The following is a 26,511-nucleotide window of genomic DNA, read 5'->3' as shown; positions in this document are numbered from 1 at the left end:
GGGATTTACATACCTAAAGTGGGCAGGTGAAAAAGTGCGCACACAGTGTGCAGGACTTCTGTGTGTTAGGGCTTTGCTTGGACTTGACTAGGAGGACAACTGAACACTGGTTTGGGAAAGAGATGGGTAATGACATCTTACATTTTATCCAGAAGAATCCCCCAAATCTCATTCTAGACAGACCCACTCACCCATTGCAGACATGCAGCCAGGTCTGGGGTGGAACATAAGCAGCAACACTACACAATTACAGCTGCTACCACTTCCTCTTTGGATAGGAAAAGGGGCCCCGTGCATAGGCATAGTTTGACATCAATATTTGGGAGGCAGCTCCAGCCAGGACAATGGGGCCACATTTGGGGGACAGATTCCATGCCTACCCCAGGTTTGCAGTGCTGGGCCCACTGTGGGGTCGCTGCTGGCCCGTGGGCCCAGGCACCTGCCCTGTTGTCTCTTCAGGTCTAGTATAGGAAGCCTAGGGGTGGGGGATTTAACCATGGCCACACGGTGGCTAATGTGCAGTGTCCACAGCCGGGGGAGCCTTGGAAGCCATGGCTGAAAAGCACCCAGCCTCCAGGAGCTCAGGATGGGGCTGAGGCTGCCCTACTCCTGCGTGTGGGTTTCCTGCTGACTCAGAACCAGCCCCTGCTTGGTCACATGGTGCTGCCAGGCCCCTTCCCTGTGAGTTCGGAGGCCAGGTGAATTGCAAGCTGCATCCTGGGGGGAGAGGCAGGAGCTACAGCTGGGTGCGGCAGGGAGAGGGCGGTTTCTTTCTGGGAGGGAAGAGGGACGGTCAGGGTGGGGCATGCCCGGGGGGGGCATGACTCGAGTTGTTTGGAGGGTGGCTGAACCTTTACATTGTGCCCCCCACTATCAGTGGATGCAGGTTGATAGTGTTACCCAGGGTACTTTCAACCCAAAGCTCTTGATAACTTTACTCTGTGTGAGGAGGTGACAGGAATTAAATCAGGGGACACACGGCTGTCTGACTGATAGATGGCTGCACAAACAGGACAACACAAGAGTGCTTTCACTTAAAGCTAAATTTTACTAGTCTCAAGCACTGACACACGTCCACAACAAGCTAGTAAAACACCCCCAACCCTTGATAATTACCAAAGCTGAGCATGGCTTTCGAGTGATACTGCGGCAGCTGGTTTACCGCTGAGGAACACAAAGATGCATCCAGAAGGAGAGGTCAGTCCCGAAATGAGTCCCACCTGTCTCAAGCTTTTTCCCCTTATTTATACATTAGTAATTAAAGAAACCTTGTTAAGAAAGTAGTTTCAAGCAAGAGGTTCCTTCTGATTATTGATTAACCAGATGTGGGTTTTTCCAGAACTTGCAGCCTTGAGACCTCAATAGCCATTCCTGGGGCATACCCTACTCTTTGAAAATGCATGAATCAGCAATTTTAACTCAATTCTTATCACGAAGCACTCGGGGTCAAGCCGCCCTTTCGGTGGCACCCAAAACCCCCTCCCCTCCTGCCTTGGTCAAGCTGAGACTTGCTTTTAACAGCTTGCTGACTAGGCTTTCTTTAACAATAAGCCGTGGTGGTTTCAGGCACTTTACTGGTTTGTCAAAGTCTCCCCTTACAATAGTGCCCCCTCCCACCTCGCCCACCAAGGCGGCAGCCCATTGTCTCCACACACTGACCAAATAGGAAATCAGGCCAGGGGCTGTAAGCACCAGCCTGGCTTCCCCGGGCCACCTCACATCCATCAGGGGAGGGGCACCGCAGTGCGTGCGTGGCCCCTCGCCTCAGCTGGGACCAGGGCCAGGCAGAGGGTGATGGGATCAGGCAGGTGCCACAGCCAGACCCCGCCAACACCCTGCACCTCAGCAGCCTGCTGTGTGCCTAGAGCTCATCACCGGGGGGTTGCCTGAAATCCAAACACCCCTGTCCTGCCCCTTCCCCCGAGGCCCTTCCCTGTCTTATGAAAGGAGACTCAAAGAGCTTGGCTTGTTTAACCTAACCAAAAGAAGGCTGAGGGAAGATATGATTGCTCTTTATAAATATATCAGAGGGATAAATACCAGGGAGGGAGAGGAATTATTTAAGCTCAGTACCAATGTGGACACAAGAACAAATGGATATAAACTGGCCATCAGGAAGTTTAGATTTGAAATTAGATGAAGGTTTCTAACCACCAGAGGAGTGAAGTTCTGGAACAGCCTTCCAAGGAGAGTAGTGGGGGCAAAAGATATATCTGGTTTCAAGACTAAGGGTATGTCTACTTTACCTGCCAGATCGGCGGGTAGTGATCAATCTATCGGGGATCGATTTATCGCGTGTAATGTAGATGTGATAAATTAATCCCCTATGGCTCTCCTGTCTACTGCTGAACTCCAGCTCAGCGAGAGGCGAAAGCAAAGTTGATGGGGGAGCCGTGGCAATTGACCATGAGCCGTGAGGATGCAAAGTGAGTGATTCTAAGTCGATCTAAGATACGTCGACTTCAGCTATGCTATTCGTGTAGCTGAAGTTGCATATCTTAGATCGATCCCCACCAGTGTAGACCAGGCCTAAGCTTGATAAGTTTATGGAGGGGATGGTATGATGGGATAACCTAATTGTGGCAATTAATTGATCTTTGACTATTAGTGGTAAATGGCCTTTGATGGGATGTTGATGGGGTGGGATCTGAGTTACTACAGAGAATTCTTTCCTGGGTGTCTGGCTGGTGAATCTTGCCCACATGCTCAGGGTTTAACTGATCGCCATATTTGGGGTTGGGAAGGAATTTTCCTCCAGGGCAGATTGGCAGAGGCCTTGGGGGTTCTTCACCTTCCTCTGCAGCATGAGGCATGGGTCACTTGCGGGAGGATTGTCTGCACCTTGAAGTGTTCCAGGAGTGGGTGGGTGAGATTCTGTGGCCTGCGTTGTACAGGAGGTCAGACTAGACGATCATGATGATCCCTTCTGACCTTAAAGTCTAAGACTCATGTCTATGACCAGGCAGGTGCCACAGCCAGTCCCCGCTGTGTGCCTGCAGCTCATCACCTGGGGTTGACTGAAATCCAAACAACCCTGTCCTGCTCCTTCCCCCGAGGTCCCTCCCGCTCCCCACCTCTTACTCTGAGGCCATGCCCCTACCACATCCCTTCTGCGGAGGCCCTGTCCCCTGCTGTGCCTCTGACTCTGAGGCCCTGCCCTGGCCCCACCTGTATCCCTCCTGTCGCTTGTTCTCCACTCCCTCCCCCATTGCTCCGTCACACCCTGGGACTCACCTGCTGCCCACAGAGTCGGGCCAGGAGGAGCTGACGAGGACCCTGCCCATTCGGGGCACAGCGGGGCGGGGGAATCGAGGCACAGCAGGATGGGGGGGTCAGACAGGTGTGTTTCCCCCCTGCCCCTCCCGGCTGGCGCCGGTACCTACTTTGTGTCGGGAGCAGCCGAGAGGTTCCAGCAGCAGCTGTTGCTCTTCTCTGCCCCCGGTGGCGGAGGCAGGTTATTGCAGCGGTGCTGTCCAGATGCTGACAGCTTCCCCTTTCCGACTGGACATTCCAGTCAAAACGGGACACCTGGCAACAACCCTCTCATCATCCGGCAGCCCTGCCGCAGGCACCACCCAGTAACCTGGTGCACCTCACAGGCAACCCCCACCCGGGAACAGGCCCGGCAGTTACCTATGTTGGTCCAGATCATGGCATTGTCAAGGTAGAAATAGAGTGGCACCGCCCAGCCCCAGCCCCTGGGAGGGGCAGGTCTGATACTCCAAGGGGCCCAATGGCCACGGATCATAGGGTGCAGCGGCTTGGAGCAGAAACAGCCATGGATCCTCCAGCAACCTGGGAACCACCTCCTGTCGGGGCCGGCCCCTTCTCCTCATCCACCCTCAGCAGCTCCGCTTCGCCCTCTGCCACCTGCCAGAAATGCTGACGCACTCCATTAGCGGTGACCTGGGGCTGGTCCTGGCACAGGACTCCTCATCGCTGTCCACTTCCCAGTTGTGCATGGTGGTGCCAGGTGCCTTGTGGCTGGGAGGGGCCTGCCCTGGGTCGGGGCTGTGACTCGATCTGTTTGGGGTGCGGCTGAACCTTTAAATTGTGCCCCTCCATTAGTAACTTATGCAGTTTGGGGGGAAGTGCCCCCCCATAGTCCTACAAACTCCACCCATGACCCCTGGCACTATGTGGAAAGGGCTTCAGCCAGGGGAGAGGAGCTATGGCAGAGAAATGTCATGGAGGCCAAGGGACCATTTCTCTTTATGCTACCCCACAAGGTGCCAGAACTAAGAAGTTTTCCAGGGAAAATGGGCCATAGGATCTCTACAGTGATATCTATGGGTGGTTATTCCAACTATCTGGAATTGTTGATAAATTGTAGTGTTTGACCACACTTTGGTTCATTATTTTATTACAAAATTTACTCAAGACCCCAGATAACCAATGTCAGGCAGGATGATTAATATGGTGCAGGAAAAAGGTTCGATACGATACCAGTCTCCAAAGAGCTGTCCCGTGCAGCAATACTGCATACACCTTACACAGAAGGATCATAACGTTCTGTAAGAACGGTGGGGCTAGTCCTCAGATGCGATGAACTCCCACAATTCTCACTGGCTACAGTGGGAGCTCATTAGTCCCCGTCTGTCAGGATCAGACCCCATATTAGTGTAGGCTACTCTAGAATGCCTGTGCTGGTATAACTACACCAGCAGAACCTTCTAGAGGAAATGAAGCGCATACCAGAATAAGGAGATCTTTCTTTGGTATAGGTAAATCTGCTCCTTGAATGATATCAGGTCTATTGTCAAAAGGACTCTTTTGCTGATATAGTTGTTGTGATGGGATGTACTCCGTTGTTGAAGCCTGGAAGCTGTTGGGACCGCTCTGCCCCCTGACCATTCAGCTGGGTTGGCCTCTTACACTTCTGATGACCCACAACCAGCCCCTCCTGGTCCTGTTATCACCCAACATGACAGCAGGTGGCGCCACACACCCATCTAAGTTACCTGAGTGCTTTACCTAAGCCACTCATGGACTAACAATGGAGGCACCAGCCAATTTCCTAGCTCCCCAGCCTTGCACCCCTACTGGAGTATAGACCATCTTGCACTGCACAGTGATCTGTACAGCGTAAACTCATTAAATAGTCCGCTCCCCCCTCGATGAGGGGAAGATCTGCACCAGCCTTTGCTAACGGAGCTAAGATTCCCAAACACCTCACTCAAAAACACACTGGTTAAGATAAAGCATAAATCAGGTGTATTAACTACAGAAGGACAGTGATTATAAGTGATAGCAAACAGATCAAAGCAGGAGACCTAGGAAATCAAACAAACTTGCATTCTAAGACTTGTACTCACTAGATAAGGTTGGAATGATCAATATCTCACCCTGACTGATGCTGCAAGGAGGCTTAAGATTATTGAGGGACAGGCTGCATCTGCTCTTCAGCCTGGGTTCCCCTCCCCCATTCAAAGTCCTTTGTCTTCCAGAGCTTCTTGCACGTGTTGAGTTGTAGGAGAATGAAGACAAGTGATGATGTCACTCCCCATCCTTTATAGTTTCTTCCAGCTTGTTGGAAGGTCTATGCATGTGACGTGGGGTGTGTTCCCCCATTGGCCAAATATTTTCTATTGTCTGCATGCTCCCTCTGAGGAGACTTCCTTACACAGAGCTCCGGTGCTAGTGGTTTCTTCCCTCAATGAGTGTTGATAACAGCAATTAACACCATCTGGCTACTCCATTAACATACCTGAAAGGCCGGTTTTGGGTGTTTCCAGCCTCACATCACACTTTAGTAACTCACACACAGCAAGATTTCATAGCTTCACATGCAATGATCACACATACGAGCCAGCGAGATATCACTGTTAAGCAGATCAAGACTTTAGAATGGTGCCTCACAAGGCATACTTTGTACAAAACTTATCATAATTCCATCGACGTGGTAAATATGAAGTGCTTTGGGGGGCAGAGTCAAAGTTGTGTCTACACAAGGGTTTTCCTGGCATAGCTATGTCTATCAGAGGTGTGTATTTTTCACACTCCTGACTGGAATAGCTGTACCAACAAACCTCTGTAGTGTAGACCTGGCCTATCCCATTGGGGTCTGGAGAATCACTTCATTTCAAGTCTGTGTGCGTGTTAGGGGCATGGGGACGGGGAAGCAGAGAGTGTCTAATCTTCATATTTCAAATATTTGTATTTGTTCTTATGTGTTTTGAAGTGGGGTCTCTAATTACTCATGAAGCCAGGTATATAGGACTAAAATAATATGAGATCTGAGCTGCGTTCTATTTCCAGAAATAAAGAGTAAAATGTGGTGTCATCAAATAATTTGTACTTTATATTAGTAAAAACCAACAAGGAAAAATCCAAAGAAAAGTCTCCAAGAAGAAGTGGGAGAGAGAAGACTCATAAAATATTTAAACAAGCCATCTAACTGAACCCGTCTAATATCTCTGTGCATCAGAGCATTTGAAATCTAAGTTCACTTGCTTCCAGGCTCCCTGCCTAGGATTCATATAAATGCTCCTGTCTCTCCTCTCCAGGGTTATACCCCACATGAGCACTTTTACGTGCTTGTTTTATGGAATGAAGATTTAAGCCAGTTCAATATACTCTTTAGGAAACCTCTACCTACAACCTACAAGCAGTGACTGAATGTGTTACTAAAATGTGATGTGAGGCTGGAAACACCCAAAACTAGCCATTCACATACAACAATGGAGTAGCCAGACAGAATCCAGTGCTTATACATTGAAGGAGGGCATTTGTTCTCTCCATCACCACACTGCACTGGGACTTCATGTACAGTTGATACATCATGACTCCGAGTTCTTTTCTGAGCCCCCCATCTTGTAAGTGTGATATACGGACCTGGTTCCTTGATGCAGGACCTCAGATTTAGTTGTAATCAACTGCAGGTTGTTCAGGTGAGCCCAGTTTAGCAAGCAATTGAGATCGTTTTATAGGACTGCTCTGTCCTAATCATGGTTTCTCTCTCTGCCAAAACATATGGCCCCAAACTGAAATCTCTCATGATAACACAGACACACAGTGCTGGGCAGAGGGACACACTCGTGGCAGGCCAGGCTGTTTCCTCTGTTGGTCCAGATCACAGCATTGTCCAGCTGGAAACAGAGTGTCACTGCCAAGCCCCATCTCCTCAGTCCCTGTGGGGCAGCAGGGCCGATACTCCAGGGGGCCCAACAGCCACGGATCATAGGGTGTGGCAGTCCTGAGCAGGAACAACCATGAACCCTCCATCCACCTGGGAACCACCTCTTCTCGGGGTCGCCCCTTCTCCTCACCAACCCCGGCAGCTCCGCTTTGCCCTCTGCCACCCACTGGAGATGCTGGGCTCCTCTGGCCTGGGAGGGGACCATTGCTGGACACCACCCCACCAGTAGGAGTGCTGGGGTCAGCTCGTGGCACAGGACTTCTCATCGCTGTCCAATTATCAGGTGTACATGGTGGTGTCGGGTGCCTTGCGGCTGGGAGGGGCCTGCCCAGGGTGGGAGCTGTGACTCAGACTGTTCGAGGGGGCGGCTGAACCTTTAAATTATGCCCCCCCATTAGTAACTTATGCAGTTTGGGGAGAAGTGCCACCCATAGTCCTCCAAACTCCACCCATGACCCCTGGCACTATGGGGAAAGGGCCTCAGAAAGGAGCTATGTCTTGGAGGCCAAGGAACCATTTCTCTTTATGCTACCCCATAGGGTGCCAGAAATTAGAAGTTTTCTGGGGAAAATGGGCCATAGTATCTCTGCAGTGATATCTATGGGTGGTGATTCAAACTGTCTGGAATTGTTGCTCAATTATATTGTTTGATGACACTTTGGTTCATTATATTGTTACGAAATATACTCTTGAGCCCAAATAACCAGTGCCACTCAGGTTTATTAATATGGCGCAGGAATGAGGTTCGATATGATACCAGTCTCCAAAAAGTTGGCCTGTGCGGCTATGTTGCATTCACCTTATACTGACGGTGCGCTCCTGCTGTAACAGATTTCAGCTGCTATTATATATGATTTTAGAAGTTACACATGTTGACAAGTTTTATGTCTGCTTGTGCCAAATGTTTAGTTAAGTAAATGCAAGGTATTATGAGACACTAAGTGTAAGTGAATGAACAGGATTATGGTATAGGCTGTTTCAGCGATATCACTGTTAAGAACATAAGAATGGTCATAGTGGGTCAGACTAAAGGTCCGACAGTGGCTAGTGCCAGGTGCCCCAGAGGGAATGAACAGAACAGGTAAACATCAAGTGATCCATCCTCTCACGCCCATTCCCAGCTTCTGGAAACAGAGGCTAGACACATCATCCCCGCCCATCCTGGCTAATAGCCATTGATGAAGCTATCCTTCATCAAATTATCTAGTTCTTTTTTTAACTTATCTAGTTCTTTGGCTACAATATTTGTGGTTAATATTATTGGTAGTTAATGCATACTACTAGTATATATATGGTGCAGATAATACAGATTATGAATGTGATATATATCTATATGCTACCCAGCATATATTAGACAACAGGAACAAAGGTGATAGCAATATAGAGCAAGACTTTTTCCCAAGTATTTCATTAACACATGCACACGCACACACACACACGCACACGCACACAAAGAGAAAAAACACTCTGTTTCATTTATTTATTGTCAGTATCAGAAAGTGAACTTTAAATACTTTGTGCCTGAGCTCACTCTGGTAAGGATTTGGGGAGTTTTAAAAGTGCTCTATGAGGCAGATACAACTTTCCTCCTCCCTCCCCCCTCGAGTTCGTGCCTTGTGCTGCTGTGTGGTAGGGTTAAACTACTGGGGACAGAATTTTAAATGTTCAGACTCCACAACTAAGGCCAGATTTCCCCTAGAAAATGTTGGTACCCGCAGCTTCCATGGTGGCACGTTTGGGACAGAAGAGCCCAGCACTCAGCACTTATTCTGGTGCCTAAATGGCCCTGGGTGTGTCGCTGCATCTCGGAGCTGAGGGAATGTCAGGGTCAGATACAGCATTTGTTCCTGCAGTATGCACCCCCATGGCTGTGGCTGGGTGTGTCAGTAATAAAGGCCAAATGTTCCAGCAAAGCAAGAGAAGGTGCAAGGAACTTTCACACGCCTCTTTGTTACCAGCACTACACACAAGGGACAGAGTGAGGACAAGGCATGGCCAAGATCACCTTCCGGTAGCAGCGCTAAGCTCTTGTAGGGGACGGTGTATGGCTCCCTGGGAGTCGGAGGTGGAGTTCCCATCCCAGCGTACACAAAGCCCCCACAGGAATGCCTCTACATTACTCAGAAAACCTCTCCTGCATCCTCAGCTTCCTGATCGCTTAGCAGCCCCCTCCTGCTCAGCCTAGAAGCTTTTCCCAAGGACCAAGAGAAGCACCCGGTCACGAATCTGTTTGGTTTTCACACCGTATACAATGGGGTTCATCATGGGAGGAAAGAGGAGGTAGAAACTGGCCAGCAGGATGTGTACGTGTGGGGTGACATGGCACCCGAACCTGTGTATTGTTGAGGTGAGGACCACTGGTGTGTAGACAATTAAGATGGCGCAAAGGTGAGAGCCACAGGTGCTGAAAGCCTTGAGCTGCTCTTCTTTGGATGCCAGGCTTAAGACAGCCCTTAGGATCTTGACATACGATAGGGAGATGAACATCAGATCCAGCCCCACAATGAAGAAAGTTACGATGATCCCATAGATGTTATTGAACCTGGTGTCGGCACAGGCCAGCTTCACCACGGCCATGTGCTCACAGTAACAATGGGAGATGACGTGGGACCCGCAGTAGGGCAGCCTTCTGAGGTGCAAGGGCAGGGGGATCACTAGCAGAACAGCCCGGGCCAAAGCTGCCAGCCCGATCTTTGCTATCACTGAATTGGTCAGGATGGTGACATATCTCAGGGGGTTGCAGATAGCCACGTACCTGTCGAAAGCCATGGCCAGCAGTAGAGCAGACTCCGTCATGGACATCGAGTGAAGGAAAAACATCTGCACCAGGCAGGCATTAAAGCTGATCTCCCTGGAATTAAACCAGAAGATGCTCAGTATTTTCGGCATGGTGGTTGTGGATAAAACCAGATTGATCACGGCCAGCATGGCGAGAAAATAGAACATGGGCTTGTGTAGGGAGGGCTCTGTCTTGATAACGCACAGGAGAATGCAGTTTCCTAGAAGGGCCACAATGAACATTGAGCAGAAGGGGATGGAGATCCAGAGGTGCAGAGCTTCCAGCCCTAAGATGCCCGTCAGGAAGAACATGGCTGGATCAGAGCTTGTGCCATTGGGAGCTGACAGGTTGCCTTGCAGGAGCATCCTCTGCAAGTTTCACATCAACCTCTGTCCTGTCAATAAAACATAGGAGATGATGAACAGACACTATACACGTGTCTGGCTCATGGGGTACAACTCCTTTGGGAGTGGATGACAAGGTCTGGAGCTGATAGAAACATTGATTGGGTGGTAAATATCAAAACCCCCAAATTAACGAAAGCCTGGATACAGGGGTGTAAGTACAAAGTGATAAGCTATCAGCTACTGCAGGACTCTTGAATCTGTCAGGCAAAGGCATAACAAAGTCTAGTGGCGGGAAGTCGAAGCCTTCAGAGTGCAAACTGTGAGTAAGATTCAACTGTGCTACTGGAGCTAAGGTGGAATTAACCAGTTCAAGAGAACCATCAGAGGCTTAGTAAGTTCTCCACGGCTCGGGGTCTTTCAATAGAGATTGGATGTTCTCAGAGAGATGTTCTAGCTCAACCAGAAGTTACTGGGCTGCCTGCAGGAATCATCGGGTGGGTTATTTGGCCTGTGGTATGCAGAAAGTCAGGCTAAATGACCATAAAGGACTCTTGCCTTAAAATCTACTATTATTTCAAAAGGCCACTTCTATCAGGTCTGGAGTTGGCTCAATACATCACGTCTGTGACGCCAACTCTTTTTTTCAGAAGACTTTCCAATTTTCCCCGCATACCTTTGCATTACCTTTTGTGTTATCATGAGCATTTCTTTCAGTGCCATCACCATGGTACCTGAGTGCCTGGGGGAGACACAATGAACTTCGTACTTCATTTACATCTGCAGCTTTCAGATTTCAAATTATATTTTGCTATTTTGGAGAGTTAGGCGCTTGTGTAAGATCAACCCGGATTGGCCCCAGCCCATAAAACATATCAAGCAAATCAGCCAAAATCAGATAGTCTAGAAATTAGCAAAACTCTTCCCTCCCTCAGACAGCGACCCACTCCCTGACTCCAACACTTGACCAAGTGAGATGTTGGGACAGTGGACATGGCCTTTACAACATGGTTAGGGTATTTCTGACCAAGGTTGAGTAGGGACTGAATTCCAAGGGAACCCCCCTGACTCCAGCCTACTCTCTCTTACGCTGAGGAGTAAGGAGGGGAGGGGGATGAACTCGTTGCCTTTCTTGCCATCTCTCTCCCCTCCCCGATCTCTATCACTGCTGACAACACCTGCAGCCTCGCAGACACTCAGGGCTACAACCTGGCAGACGTCTTTGACCCCTCCAACCTGCGTGTGCAGGGTGTGTCCAAGTGCTGTCACTTCACTCTCCATCATGTTCCTAAGAGCCTACCCTTCTATCTACACAACAAAAGCTCTCCTCCATCTCCATCTCCTCATCATCTCCAGCCTTGGTTCCGGCAACCTCCTCCACTCTGGTCCATATGGCCCTTTTCACACCTCCAAAGCACAAAATACCTCCACAGGGTCCTTGTCCTTATCTTAAGGGTCCTTCACGGCTCCATCTCCTTACTGATCCACACTTTTCTATTCTCGTGTTGTCTCCTATCTCCTCCACTCTGCCAGGGACGGAGCAACCACCCGTCTGTGTTTCCCACGCTGCATTCATAGTATAGAACAGCCCCCCTGAACCAGCCCACTCCCCATTCCTGCTTCACACCCGTCCTCAAGATCAACTCCACAAAGGAACAATGGACCATCGGGTAGAGCTGATATGCATGTATTTAACATAACAGATGCATAAAATGGCAGGGGAAAATGGTCCATATTTTGGTTTGTATTCCTTTATCTCCCCCTCCGTATGTTACAGAGGTCTTAATGTTGATGAAGAAAAGTCTCTGTGTGCGCGCATGCATGTGTGAGTGTGTGTGTGTGAGATAGTGTGTGTGTCTGTACAGTGCCTTGCACATTCTGAATGCTATCTGACGATCAATAATTCTCAATATCTAGAGTATGTACAAAATCCCCCCAAACTTCCCTAGCATTTGGTGGAGGAATTTTAACACGTATCTCCTGGCACCATCCTGTCATTAGCTCTCAGGACTTTCCACCTTTGTTTGCACCCACAATGATCTGCCAACAGGAATGTGGGCACGGAGGCCCCTGATTTGCGGGGGCAGTTATTTCCAGGTGCAAATGATGCCTTCAGAAAGGAAGCCAGGTTTTAAAAAAAAGCAAGACTCAGATGTAATCTGCATAGTCTCTTGCACATAAACTGCATTCCACAATCCCTTTCAGAATCCCAGCACCTTAACAATAAGGAACTAGGGCCAATGCTGAAGTTAAGAGAGGTCATCTGCCTGTGAAACTGCTAAAGAACCACTCAGCACCACATTCTCAATCTTAGGTGTCGCAAGTATCTGCCTTCATCCACGCTTGGGCACAGAGCTCAATTTTTAGGAGGTGGTGAACACCCATCAACTCCCCTTGAAAACCAGATCACTTGTTTAGGTGAAAACCAGATCATTCATTCTAAATATAGACCATAGCTGCTAGCGATAGACACCCAAGTGTGATCAGGTGGGGAACAATAGAAAACTGCAGATGAAACAGGAAATTAAAATATACAACAGCAGAATTTGAATCAGGTTTTGAACTTGAACTTGCCCAGAATGTGGGTGTGTTTGGATCTGAGGTTCTGCTTCAGACCAGTCTATGGCTACAGAACAGTAAAATTCCTTTGCCCACATGAATTGGATTTCGTGGGTGAACTCACCAGAATCCTGCAGTGCTTCCTTCCTTTCCTAGGGCCTCACTCTCCCTCCCAGGCTTTGTGAGGTCCACACGCTCACAAACAGCTGCCTGCCTTTGGTGGATTTATAGCCAGGGTGAGAGAACTCACCTCCTCCCAGCAGGGAGGTCTCGCAGTTCAGCTGGGAATCTCTGATTCCACTTTCTCCTCCCCACCCATCGCTGGCAGAGAAAGAATTAACTCTTTGTTTTCAGACTTGGGAGAAAAGAAACTGTTCCTGCGTCGTGGGAATGAGAGATAGAAAAGCAATTTTCAATCCCCCCTAGAAAACGATTCCTCAGCCAGTGCAGAACTGATCATTGCAGTACATTCCCCAGTGCTCTGCCCAGTCTCGTTTTAAACAACCCAAGCAATGAACCTTCCACTAATTCCCTTAGGAGGCTGTATCCACCCCGGGGAATCCATTAGTGCCCGGAGTACTTTCACCGGCTATGCGAAAGGGTCACCCTGGCTGGACAAGTCAACTTCAGCTGCTTTCTGGCTGAATATTGGACAGTCTGCAGTCACTGCGAATACAAGCTAGCTACTGAACGCCAGTCACAGGGAGAGGCCGTAGGAGTGTGAAAAGGCAATACAGCCTCACAGATATTTACTTCGCAGCCGGCTGCCTTAAGTTGTTTTTAGTTTGCGTTGGGATAGTGCTGAGAGGCCTCAGCCTGGAAACCGAGCCCCAACATGCCAGGTGCTGTTCACACTTGTAATGAGAAGGTGCCCTACAGAGTTTCCCATCTGTGCTGGTGTTTCAGTTCCCAGGTGCGGTAAACTTCCCAAGGAGAAGGAATCTCACCTCATTTCAGCCCCACACTCCCCTGAGGCATTCAGTAACCCTGTGAACAATGACATTTGGTGCAAATAGTGGATCCTCTTGACTATAAATAAGTCTACACTGAAAGCCACCCCCAAAAACATGGCAGCATCTCAGAGCCCAGGTTAATTGACTCCGGCTTGTAGGGGTTCAGTGCGCGGCACTGAAAAGAGCAGTGAAGATGTTCCCACTCAGGGTGAAGTCCGGGCTTTGGGCCTTTCCCCTTCACCGGCTTTCAGAGCCCAGGTTCCAGCCCAAGCAGAAATGGCTACACTGCTATCTTTAGCCCCATACCGTGATCCTAACAATGTTCAGCCAGACTCTAAGACTTGCTCTGTGGGGGAGGGGGGTTTGCCATGGAGATGTACCCTAAGAAGAGGCAGTTTCACGGCAGTGCTGGCACTTCCTGACCGCAGTCCACCTGCCAATATGGCAAGGCAGCCATTCTTATGAAATTTCAGCTCTTCTGCTTCCATTTCTAGCTAGACCCCAGAAGGGATGAGATGCCATGAAAACAAAAAGAATATTGCTATAATATTCATCATAGAAATTTGATGGAATGATAATAATGAATGAGACACGGTAATACTTGGGTACGACATACATTGGAATGACAGAGCAGGTTTTGCTGGTGATGAGTGAAAGAAAGCAGAGAGTCAAATATAGTAAAAATCTTAAATGAATCAAACTGTACCACAGAATCTCTGTGGATAGAAATGCCATGTTTGAACAATAAGAGTAGAGCAGTAGGAATGTGCTACCGACCACCTGAGCAGGTTGGTGACGGGGATTGTGAAATGCTCCAGGAGAACAGAGAGCTACACATACAGAAATCTCAATAATAATGGGGGATTTCTACTACCCCCCCCCCCCCGATTCACTGAGTGCATGTCACTTCAGGACGGGTTGCAGAGATAAAATTTCTAGGCAGCATTAAGGACTGCTCCTTGGGGCAGCTAGTCCTGGAACCCACAAGGGGAGAGGCAATTCTTGATTTAATCCTAAGTCGTGTAGAGGATCAGGTCCAAGAGGTGAATACAGCTGAACTGCTCGGTAATAGCAACCACAATATAATTAAATTTACATCCTTGTGGGAGAGAAATACCAAAGAAGCCCACCACAGTAGCATTTAACATAAAAAAAGGAGCTACATAAAAATGAGGAAGCTAGTTAAACTTCCATTAAAAGGAATAGTGACAAAGATGAAATGCCTGCAAGCTGTAAGGAAGTTATTTAAAACCACCATACTAGAGGCTCCAACTAAAAATACTAATAAATTCTAAAAAACTAATAAAATGAGCAAAACCTGCCACCATGGCTAAACAGCAGAGTAGAAGATGCAGTTGGAGGCAAAAAGGCATCCTTTAAAATTGAAAGGCAAAGCCTACTGCGGAAAATAGAAAGGAGCATAAACGCTGGAAAGTTAAATGTAAAGGTGTAATTAGTCAGGTCAACAAAGAATCTAAAGAAGAACTAGCCAAAGATTCAAAACTAACAGCAAGAAAAGTTTTAAGTACATCAGAAGCAGGAAGCCTCTGAATCAATGAGGTCATTGGATGACTGAGGTGACAAAGGAGCACCCAAGGAAGACAAGGCCACTTTGGAGAAGCTGGAATAGAATGTTAGGAACCATTAGGAAAGGGATAGATAATAAGACAGAAAATATCATATTGCCTCCATATAAATCCATGGTACGCCCACACCTTGCATATTGCGTGTAGTTCTGGTTGCCACATCTCAAATAAGATATATTAGAAATGGAAAAAGTATATTTAAGGGCAACAAAAATGATGATGGGTATGGAACAGCTTCCATCTGAGAAAAGATTAAAAAGACTAAGAGTGTTCAGCCCAGAAAAGAGATGGCAAAAGGGGGATATAAAAGAGGTCTATAAAACCAGGACTGGTGTGGAGAAAGTGAATCTGGAAGTGTTATTTACCCCTTCATATGACTCAAGAAGCAGGGTTCACCCAATGAAATTAATCGGCAGCAGGTTTAAAACAAACAAAGGCGGTATTTCTTCACCTAACTCATAGTCAACCTGTGGAACATGTTGGCAGGGGATGTTGTGAAGGCCAAAAGTCTAACTGGGTTTAAAAAAAGAATTAGATAAGTCCATGGAGGATAGGTCCATCCGTGGCTATTATCTAAGATGCTCAGGGATGCAACCCCATGCTCTGGGTCTCCCTGTAGCTCTGACTGCCAGAAGCTGGGATTGGACAACACTGAAGGGATGGATCACTTGAAATTGGCCTGTTTTGTTCATTCCCTCTATAGCACCTGGCACTGTCCGCTGTTGGATGACAGAATACTGGGCTAGATGGACCTTTGGCCTGACCCAGTAAGGCCGCTCTCCTATTCTTATTACAGTTGTCATCTACACACACTGACCTCACTTAACTCCCAAGAGACGCAAGTTTCCATAGCATAATACAGGACGAAAGACCTCTACAAATACAAAGTCCATCCAGAAGATGTCTGCTACAGACCAGAGTGTGTGAAATCCTACCTCCTCCATGGGGCAGCCCCACAACTAACGTTGCTCCAAAAGTGAGGGATGAGGCCTGGGGAGAGTGCTGATTCAGTGCTCCCACAAGGCTAAGCCATCACCTGCCTCTCCCCAGAAGGAGATGCTCTTTATATCCTTCTAAGGCATATGGGTGACCCTATTTGTGACCCTATCTCAGGGTTCTACTGAACCTTCTATTTCTCTTACATTTCAACCCTTTTGAGCTGTCAACCTAAGCCTTTCAGACATTGGGCTAGTTGTCCTTCCAGGTCCCCAAAACTGGAACTGGGCGTACAGCTGTGGTCCAGCTCTGAAGGGAAGCAGCAGTGAGAAGACCATAGAGAAAAGGTCCTTGTGCACAGCTTGAGCAAATCCTGGGAGAGCTGTAGAAAAGACGGCCATTTTGAACTGGATCCTGTGGTGAATGAAGCCAGGGAGGCCCAGGAGCTGAGGGAGGCCAGGGTGATGGGGCTGCAATTCTCCGTATGGGAGAAGGCAGACAGGGGCATTCTGCATGCACTGGGGTCCAGAGAGGAGCAACCTGCAGCGACAAAGAGTTTTCATTGCCGACACTAACCCTCCGTGTGGTTTTAATTCCAGCCTCTGAAATGGTCCTGGAAACCGGCCGTGCACCATTTCATGCTACAATCACTCCAACCCCTCCAGCTTTCTCTTAATGGGCATTCCCAGGCTGGAGGCCGCCCACTTCTGGATCGTCTTCCCGTTCTGTGCCATGTACGTTGTGGTCCTGCTGGGGAAATTCACCCTCCTCTTTGTGATCATGACAGAGCCGAGCTGTGACGTTATTGATATAAACTGGGACCATATAGAACAAGGGTTGCAACCAAGGTCCTGTAGTGGCACCAGATCTTATGTAAAGGAGGTCATATAAGGTGTCTAAGACCAGGTTATGGGTTACTGGTTATGATTATGCTGTCTGTCTATCTGTATCATTTTGTAGTTGAAGTTATAAGTATTGGTTATATACTGTCTGTTTTTCAAATTGGTGCTGTAGTTCTGGGTGACACCCCAGACAAGCTGGTGTTAGCTCTGCTTAGCATGCTTGATGACCCATTAAGGACCATCAGCTACACAATTGACCCATTGAGAGGAGGCAGATACGCCTTGTAACTCAGCAAAGTATGCAGAGACTTGCCCATGTGACTCCAGACTCGATTTTGCTGTAATTTTCCACAGGAAGAACAAAGTGTTCTTACAGCTGGAAGAGCCTATATAAGGTTGATGCTTCATCTCCATCTTGTCTTCAATCCTGCTTCCTACCTCTGGGGGGACTTTGCTACAAGCTGAAGCTCTACACAGAGGACTGATGTCCCATCCCAGCAGGGGAAGTACTCCAGAGACATGATTTGAACCTGCAGTTTACTCCATCACTGCTACAAGCCTGAACTAAGAACTTTGCCATTACTGTATGTAATTGATTCCATTTAACCAAGTCTAGCTCTCATCTCTATCTTTTTCCTTTTATGAATAAACCTTTAGATTTTAGATTCTAAAGGATTGGCAACAGTGTGATTTGAGGATAAGATCTGATGTGTATATTGACCTGGGTCTGGTGCTTGGTCCTTTGGGATCGAGAGAATCTTTTTCTTTTACTGGGGTGTTGGTTTTCATAACCATTCATCCCAGGATGAGTGGCATTGGTGGTGATACTGGGAGACTGGAGTGTCTAAGGAAATTGCTTGTATGACTTGTGGTTAGCCAGTGGGTGAAACCAAGGTCCTTTTTGTCTGGCTGGTTTGGTTTGCTTTAGAGGTGGAAAAACCCCAGCCTTGGGCTGTGACTGCCCTGTTTAAGCAATTGGTCCTGAATTGGCACTCTCAGTTGGGTCCTGCCAGAACTTCATCATCACATTAGCCTGGACTTGCCCATGTACTACTTCCTCTGCATGCTGGCAGGCATCGATCTGGCGCTCACCACCTCCACCGTGCCCAAGATCCTGAGAATCTTCTGGTTCCACTCCCATGAAATCGGCTTCGAGTGTTGCGTGGTCCAGATGTTCTTCATCCACAGCTTCTCTGCCATGGAGTTGGGGGTCCTGCTGGCCATGGCCTTCGACCACTACTTCGCCATCTGCAAGCCAGTGTACTACACCACCATGCTCACCAATGCCGTCATCGCCAAGATCGGGCTGGCTGTCTTTGTGTGGGGCATTGGGCTGATGACCCCCTTGACGTGCATGGTCAGTCGCCTGCCGTTCTGCGGGCCCTGGGTCATCTCCCATTCCTACTGTGAGCACATGGCTGTGGTGAAGCTCGCCTGTGGGGACATCATGCCCAACTATGTCTACGGGATAATGGCCGCAACATTTGTGGTGGACTCAGACTCCATCTTCATCGCCATCTCCTACATCCTGATCCTCCGGGCTGTCCTTAGCCTTTCCTCCAGGGACGCGTCCCTGAAATCCTTCAATACCTGCAGCTCCCATGTGTGCGTCATCCTGGTCTTCTACACTTCAGTGCTTTTCTCCTTCTACACGCAGCGCTGGGGCCAGAGCATCCCCACGCACATCCACATCCTGCTGGCAGACCTCTATCTCTTGGTGCCGCCCATGCTGAACCCCATCATATACGGCATGAAGATCAAGCAGATCAGGAGCCGGGTGGGATTTCCAGCCCGACAGTCTCCAAGGTTCCTTTTACATTGAATATCACCAATGCTCCTTTTCCCAACAACACCTGGTAAAAGACTGTTCCCACCTCAGAGGTCAAGTTCTACACATGAATCTATCCCTCCCTCCCTCCCTCCCTCCATCCCTCCTTCCAACTATCTAGCATCAGTCTGCATATCTACCTATCTGTAACCTTGAACGGCTGCCCAAGTGTGGCTGCTGCTGACTCTAACTAGCACCTCTGTGTGTGTTCAAGAGCAGAATTCCCCCTGGATGTATAGTGTATCTTTCCACCATAGCTTGCGACTTTACTTGCGCTGTTACAGAAAAACTTAACTCGGCTGTGTTGTGAGAGGAAGGCAAAAAGACATCACCCTACATTGCTCAGGGGTGTATTTTTGTGAATCTCAGCCCTGCAAGTTACTCAGACGCTATTTTAAAAAATCTTAACAATGTCCTGACAGTCTCCTTCTTCCACTTGTAATGTCACCTTGTCTCAAACTTTTTGATCACCTGTTTCTTGCGTCTTCCTCACCTTTATGTCTGTTTTGTGACAATGTTAAAGACAAATTTAAGAGAGAAACTGTATAGTGCACAATATGCACAATGACAAGAGCAATGAAAAATGAAATGATTAAACCGTGCCATTTGAAAATTGTGGGAATACTGATTGTATGCAAGGCCCATTGCACAAACCCTTGTTATTATTATTCGTTAATATTGGTATTTGCACAGGGTGTCTCAGCACAGCTCACAATGGATATGGAAAGGGGTGAAACCAAAGCTGGAATTAGAAGGTATGAGAAAGCCTTTGTCTCTCTGCCACCCCCCAGCGCTGCACACCAGTATCTGAGCACACTCCTACATGGTGGATTTAGATGTCACTTTCCAAGCCTCTGTTGAGGTGAACAAAACTCCATTAATCCTCCCTGGACAGGTTCTCCCATCTCTAGCCCTCATCGCTGCTGTATGAGATGCAGGACTCCGTTTTAATTATGATGAATATTATCAGCTATTCCCGTGGGATTTAGGCCAGACAAATGGAAATAGCACCAGACCTGCTCCTCCCCATCCGTCTGTCACACAGAAACCAGCGCTAGGAAAATGAGGCCTTTTGGAAGTGGAAATGCTCTGCCTGTAACACACACCAGAGTAACCCTAGGCACTCAGAACCTGTGTTTCCTGACATCATTATTGTCCCGACTGGTTTTCTACTGTCCATCCAACCGCATGTTTAATTTTCGATGGATGGTAACATGATGGGACACTCTTGTCAATCCAGGTTGGGACAACTGATGTGCCTTGAGAATGGGGGCATGGAGAGAGCAGCAGAAGAAAAGTGGGATACTCATTCCTGCATGTATCTCATGCTTAATTAAGGAGGAAGTTCCCATCACTGGATGGGTCCGGAAGTGCTGTGGTTACTGGATAGAGCCTGGCCCTGGGAACTAAGTGCTGGTGGGAGAACCCCAGGTTCGTAGAGTGGATCCCCAATCCCAACCTACATTCCTGAGAATACCCTGCTTGACTCCTACTAGGCCCAGACCCCTTGGTTCCCTCCCACAAACCCTGAGGAGGCAGGAGTTAGTGCCAGGCAGAAACGCTGCACTCAGCTAAAAACCAACAATTGAATCTGGGCCAATCCTTTAGCACCTGCACCCCCAACTTCAGGCTGCGTCAGGGACTCTTTATTCCAGCAGCAGCAGCAACATGTGTTCTCCATAAGTCACATGGTCCTTCCCTCTAGCCACACCTGAGAGGTGAGCAACAAAGATGACCAAAGGGATGGGAAACAAGCCATATGAGCAAAAGCTGAAGGAACTGTGTATGTTTAGTTTGGAAGGAGGAGATTAAGGGGGGACAGGACCAGCGTTCCCTCTAATTTTATATGTCCATGTGCAGAATGAATTTTATTATGTGTACCAATATGGAGGTGATGTGTGACACATCACCTCCATATTGGTGCACATAAAAAAATACATGTGGTGGGGGTGGGACCGAGGGGTTTGAAGTGTGGGAGGGAGCTCAGGGCTAGGGTAGAAGGTTGGGGTACAGGGGGTGTGTGGGCTCTGGGGTGGGGCTGGGGATGAGGGGTTTGGGGTGTGGGAGGAGTCTCAGGGGTCTCAGGGCTTGAGCAGAGGGTTGGGGTGCGGGTTTGGGGTGGAGCTGGGGATGAGGGGTTTGTGGGTGCATGTCTTTCCCTGCTGCAGCCCTGAGCCCCTGCATGGGGCTTAATAGGTGGCTTTACAGCTGTGTGACCACGCAGCTTAGAGGGAATTTAGGACATGATAGGGGTTTTCAGATACTTGACAGGCTGCCATAAAAAGATGGGGAAAAGTTGTTCTCTCTTGCCACAGAGGGCAGGACAGGAAATAGTGGGTTCCAACTCCAGCAGAGCAAATTTGGATTAAATCTCAGGAAAAACTTCCTCATTGTAAGAACAAAAGGACAATGGAGCAGATGCCTTGTGAGGTTGTGGAAGCTCCTTCACTGGAGGTTTTCCAAAGGAGGCTGGAGCCAACTGTCCCGGCAGGTTTAGACACAACGAACCCTGCATCTTGGCAGGGGACTAGACTAGCTGACCCTTGCAGTCCCTTCTCACCCTGGGGGTCTGTGATTCCATGATATCAGACAATTCCAGCATTGCATCGCACTGGATACCTTTCTGCAGAGACAAATGGAGCAGAAGTGGCCCAGAGCCTCAGCTCAAAGTGCCCAACTTCCCCTCCAGAGGATCTCATTCCACTTTCATCTGTATTAGTGCCATGCTGAACAAGAGAAACGGTATTCAAAAAACAGAGAGGCTGAGTCCCGCTGTGCTGGATGACACAGGGGAAAGGGCTCTTGGGCGTGTGTGCATTGGGGGGCTAGTGTAGCCACATCCTATCAGTTACAGTGGGTGGCTAGTGTAGCCCCAGCCTCTCAGTTACAGTCACCATCTGGTTACCCTCTGAGCCACGTGTCTCTCTGTGTGTCTCTGTTCGGGGCTGGACTGAGCAGCAGGACACAGCCCTGAATGGTGTATAACAGCCCAGCCCCCACACAGGAATCCAGGCACCATTTCTGCCCTACTCCCAGGCAGGCAATGTTGGATGATAGCGCTGCCCCATCCCCCATTCTGCCTGCTCACTCATGAGGGGGGTGGTGGCTGCACAGCGCCTGCTTCCATGTCACTGTATGGGGGCTTGGAGGATGTGCCTCCCCACCACAACTATCCTGGATGCACTCACAATCAGGCCTTTAGTATGTAGATTCTCTTTTGTTGTGTCGGGAGGCTCGTGCCAGGCCCGGCAGTTACCTATGTTGGTCCAGATCACGGTATTGTACAGGTGGAAACAGAGTAGCACCCACAGCCCCAGTCTCTGGGAGGTGGCAGGGCTGATACTTCAGGGGGTCCAACAGCCATGGATCATGGGGTGTGGTGGCTCAGAGCAGGAACAGCCATGAACCCTCCAGCCCTCTGGGAACCACCTCCTCTTGGGGCTGGCCCCTTCTCCTCGCACACCTGCGGCAGCTCCGCTTTGCCCTCTGCCACCTGCCGGCTATGCTGGGCTCCTCTGGCCCTGGGCGGGGACCATTGCTGGACACCACCCCACCAGTAGGAGGGCTGGGGTCAGCTCGTGGAGCAGGACTTCTCATCGCTGTCCAATTATCAGGTGTACATGGCGGTGCAGGGTACCATGCGGCTGAGGGGGGCCTGCCCAGGGTGGGGGCTTTGACTCAGGCTGTTCAGGGGGGCAGCTGAACCTTTAAATTATGCCCCCCCATTAGTAACTTATGCAGTTTGGGGGGAAGTGCCCCCCATAGTCCTCCAAACTCCTCCTGTGACCCCTGGCACTATGGGAAAAGGGCCTCAGCCAGGGGTGGGGAACCACGGCGGAGCTTTGTCGTGGAGGCCGAGGGATCATTTCTCTTTATGCTATCCCTAAGGGTGCCAGAAAACAGCAGTTTTCCTGGGAAAATGAGCCATAGGATCTCTGCAGTGATATCTATGGGTGGTTATTCAAACTATCTGGAATTGACCGCACTTTGGTTCATTATTTTGTTATGAAATATACTCGTGAGCCCAATGTCAGGGAGGTTGTTTAATATGGCTCAGGAAAAAGGTTCAATATGATACCAGTCTCCAAAGAGCCATCCTGAGCACTGATACTGCATTCACCTTACAGTGATGGTGTGCTCCCCGTTACAAATTTCAGCTGCTATTATTTATATGATTTTATAAGTTACACATTTCTTCACACGTCACTAAAATCCAACCCATCAGATTGTTCCAGTTCCCTACGTTGTTGTTCTGTTCCTTCCTTAGCTTTGTTTTAGATATTAGCATTCCAGGTACTGATCTGGGAAGGACCTTCCATGGCTTGTACTTAGACATAAATGAATGTATCTTGATTTTGACAAGTTTTCTATCTGCTTGTACCAAATGAGTTGTTAAGCAAATGCAAGGTGTAATGGGATACTTAATATAAGTGAATTAACAGGATTATGGTATAGGCCAGTTTTAGTGATATCACTGTTAAGAATATAAGAGGCACACCCCTGTGGCAGCTCCCCATGCCCCCTTCCGCCCTGAGGCACCCCCCCGCCTCAGCTCACCACTGCTCCACACACGAGCACGAGCACCACGAGCACCCCGAGCACGCCATCGCTGCTTCACTTCTCCCACCTCCCAGGCTTGTGGCGCCAATCAGCTTAGGCGCCACAAGCCTGGAAGCGGGAGAAATAAAGCAGCCACGACGTGTTCTGGGAGGAGGTAGGGCAGGGGTGAGCTTGGGCGGGGAGTTCCCCTGCGTGCCGTCCCCCATCCCCCTTTCTTGCTGCTGGTCATCCTCCCCACGCTTCCCTGCCCCAGCTCCCTCTGCCTAAATGCCAGTGGAGACTGGGGCGGCTGAAGATCCAGCTGCCATGGTCGTTGCTGAAGAAAATGGTGCCCCCCAAATCCCAGTGCCCTAGGTCACCTAAATGGTTTCACCGGCCCTGTTCATTTTTTAGAATATTTGTGGTTAGTGTTATTGGTTCTTAATGCACACTAGTAAATCTATATGTATATATATGGTTCAGATAATAAATATTATGAATGTGATATATGTCTATATGCTACCCAGCATATATTAGGCAACAGGAACAAAGATGATAGAAAAGTAAAGCAGGACTTTTTCCCTGAGTATTTTATTCTCTCTCACACACACCCACCCACCCAACCCCACACCACTCTGTTTCATTTATTTATTGTTACTATCAGAAAGTGAACATTGGATACTGTGTGCCTGAGATCACTCTGGTGAGGCTTTGGGGAGTTTTGAAGTGCACTTTGAGGCAGAAACACCCTTTATCATCCATCTCTCTCGATCTGGGGCGTTGTGCTGCTGTGTGCTTGCGACGTTCCCCTGGTGTTATCTGGACAAGTGATCTGCTAGCTCACTCCAATCCTTGACTCTGGGAGCCAGACTGACCCTGGTCTGCTGTGAGAACCCCACTCCTGAGCTGTTCATGCACAGCCTCTGGCATGTGAGCTGCTCCTAGCAAAGTGAGTGAGCACTTTTGTCCAGCCGCTGCCTGGATTGTGCAACTGAATGATATTAGCCGGTATCTCCGGTCCCAGACGCAACCCGAGGAACCTCCGTCTTGCAGTGTCCAGTTATGCCTGCTGGACGCTGCAAGCTTCTATGAGTTTGTCAGTTTAACAAAGAAATTTATATGTACCAGGCTTCTTTTCCCAAGGGGAGTCCCTAACATGCTTCAAACTAAACACACTGTTTCAGGTAGAATAAACAAACAGATTTATTAACGACAAAATGTAGATATTAAGTGATTATAAGTCAGAACATAACAAGTCAGATTTGGTGAAATGAAATAAAATCAAAACACATTCTAAGCTGATCTTAACACTTTCATTGCCCTTACAAACTTAGATGCTTCTCACCACAGGCTGGCTGGTTGCTCTTCAGCCAGGTTCTCCCCTTTGATCCGCACTTCAGTTGCTTGGTGGTGGTGTTTGTAGATGGAGGTGGAAGAGAGGAAGAGCCTGGCAAATGTATCTCCCTTTTACCATGTTCTTTCTTCCCTCTTGGCTCCCCCCCCCCGTTTCAGAGTCAGGTGAGCGTTACCCTGTCGCAGTCCCAAACTGACCAAAGGAAGGAGGGTGACTCACTTGAGAGTCCAATAGATCCTCTGCTGCTGCCTAGGCCAGTGTCCTTTGTTCCTGTGAGGCTGGGCTGGGTTTGTCCCATACACGCCCTGATGAGGTGTGAACTGCCCCTCTGCTCCTGGAGAGTTTTACTCTGGTTTGTTTTAAGCCATGAGGACACATTTTCAGCCTCATAACTATACAGATGAAATTACAACCTGTAACATCACCATGACAACCATGCTCTGTGCATCATGAGCCTTCCGCAGACAGCCGACATGACAGACTCTGCACTGGATACCACACAACCATGTTATAAGGTTGAACATCGGGGTACAGGATGTTCCCCCGAGGTACAGAGTGTCGCACCTCCCCACTTAGTTCACAGCAAGAGGGTTAATCACTGACAGGTTCGAAGGCAGTGTGCCCGGGGTCCTCTTTCCTGGACAGGGTGTCTGCTACCAGGTTCTCCCTTTCCTTTATGTCAATAATTTCCATGTCAAACTCCTGCAGGATCAGGCTCCAGCGCAGAAGTTTGGAGTTTGTGTTATAGTTCTTTTGGTATCCAGCCATGAAGGCCATGATGCGGTGTGCCTCAGTTTCCCCATTCACACACAGCAAACTAGGGTCTTTTTATGGTTTCTCTGCTGTGATAAGCTTTATATCTGTTTACAGGTATTAACTGAGAACTAGTGTTACCTTAAGTTTTAACATCAGTATCCAAATTCTTATCTCATGACTTAACATTAATGCCAACATTTTTATCACCGATGGGTGTTTACAAAGATCTTTATGATACCACACTCTCTGTTCAGACCGTCTGGTTTGAGGTTGCTTCGTTCATTACTCATGGTGTTCTTTGGCTTTCTCCCATGTAATCAGTCACTGGCTTTTCTTTCCCTCCAGTGTTCCCCTTTGCCTGGGTTCTTATTTTAATTATGTGTCTGGGATTTTGGTACCTGAGGGTCTGGTAAGATAGGAGTTTAGGGAGATCCTGCACATTGTCTGCCCTTTGGGGAGCAGTCTCCCAACTCCATGACTGTACATATGCAAAAATCCAGCTCCCTTTTTGGGGTTCCCTGTGTTTCCCCTCCCTGCACTGAGTCCTTCCCTGCCCCCCAGAGGGCTGTGATCTGTGCCCTCTGGGCTAGGTCTGTTTACCCTTCGAGCAGATTCACCTTTTCCCAGCAGCTTTCCCATAACTGTTCTCTGTGTTTCACCAGCCTGGGGGAAAACACCCCCTTCTCTGTCAGTTGGGTCATTTGTGTTCTCACAAACTATTACCTGGCAATTTCTTGGTCTCAATTCCTCTGCTGTCACAGGGGTTGGAGCTGCATCTTGATGTAAAGAGGCAGAGTTACTTTCCAAAAACTTTTCAGAAAGAGCATCCTGAAAAACTGGGATCTGGATTCGGGTACTGTCCGCCATCCCTTTCCCTGTCCCTGAGAAGTTAGCTGT

The 26,511-nt window shown here is 48.7% G+C and overlaps 2 protein-coding genes across 2 annotated transcripts; one reads left to right on the top strand and one right to left on the bottom strand.

Annotated features, from left to right (window-relative positions):
* Positions 1 to 9,319: 9,319 nt before the first annotated feature.
* LOC115645622 (olfactory receptor 52K1-like) lies at positions 9,320 to 10,282 on the bottom strand. Its single transcript, XM_030550542.1, has one exon. It carries the CDS (start codon positions 10,280 to 10,282, stop codon positions 9,320 to 9,322), a length of 963 nt encoding a protein of 320 aa, XP_030406402.1.
* A 6,652-nt stretch (positions 10,283 to 16,934) lies between these two features.
* LOC115645617 (putative olfactory receptor 52P1) lies at positions 16,935 to 18,997 on the top strand. The gene is made up of 3 exons (XM_030550527.1): positions 16,935 to 17,088; positions 18,151 to 18,916; positions 18,982 to 18,997. The coding sequence occupies exons 1-3, from the start codon at positions 16,971 to 16,973 to the stop codon at positions 18,995 to 18,997; spliced, it is 900 nt and encodes a 299-aa protein (XP_030406387.1). The 5' UTR covers positions 16,935 to 16,970.
* The last annotated feature ends 7,514 nt before the right edge of the window (positions 18,998 to 26,511 follow it).

The sequence above is a fragment of the Gopherus evgoodei genome, chromosome 1 (genome assembly GCF_007399415.2).
Source record: "Gopherus evgoodei ecotype Sinaloan lineage chromosome 1, rGopEvg1_v1.p, whole genome shotgun sequence".
In the NCBI taxonomy this organism is placed as follows: Eukaryota; Metazoa; Chordata; order Testudines; family Testudinidae; genus Gopherus; species Gopherus evgoodei.
Note: the sequence above shows the minus strand (reverse complement) of the source record. Positions and strands in the feature narration are given on the sequence as shown.

What these genes read in the sequence shown, in the direction of transcription:
- LOC115645622 (XM_030550542.1), bottom strand. Translation starts at nt 10,282, where the DNA reads ATGCTCCTGCAAGGCAACCTGTCAGCTCCCAATGGCACAAGCTCTGAT.
- LOC115645617 (XM_030550527.1), top strand. Translation starts at nt 16,971, where the DNA reads ATGGGCATTCCCAGGCTGGAGGCCGCCCACTTCTGGATCGTCTTCCCG. An exon ending in TGTGATCATGACAGAGCCGA is followed by an intron (nt 17,089 to 18,150) that starts GCTGTGACGTTA and finishes GGGTCCTGCCAG; the next exon opens with AACTTCATCATCACATTAGC.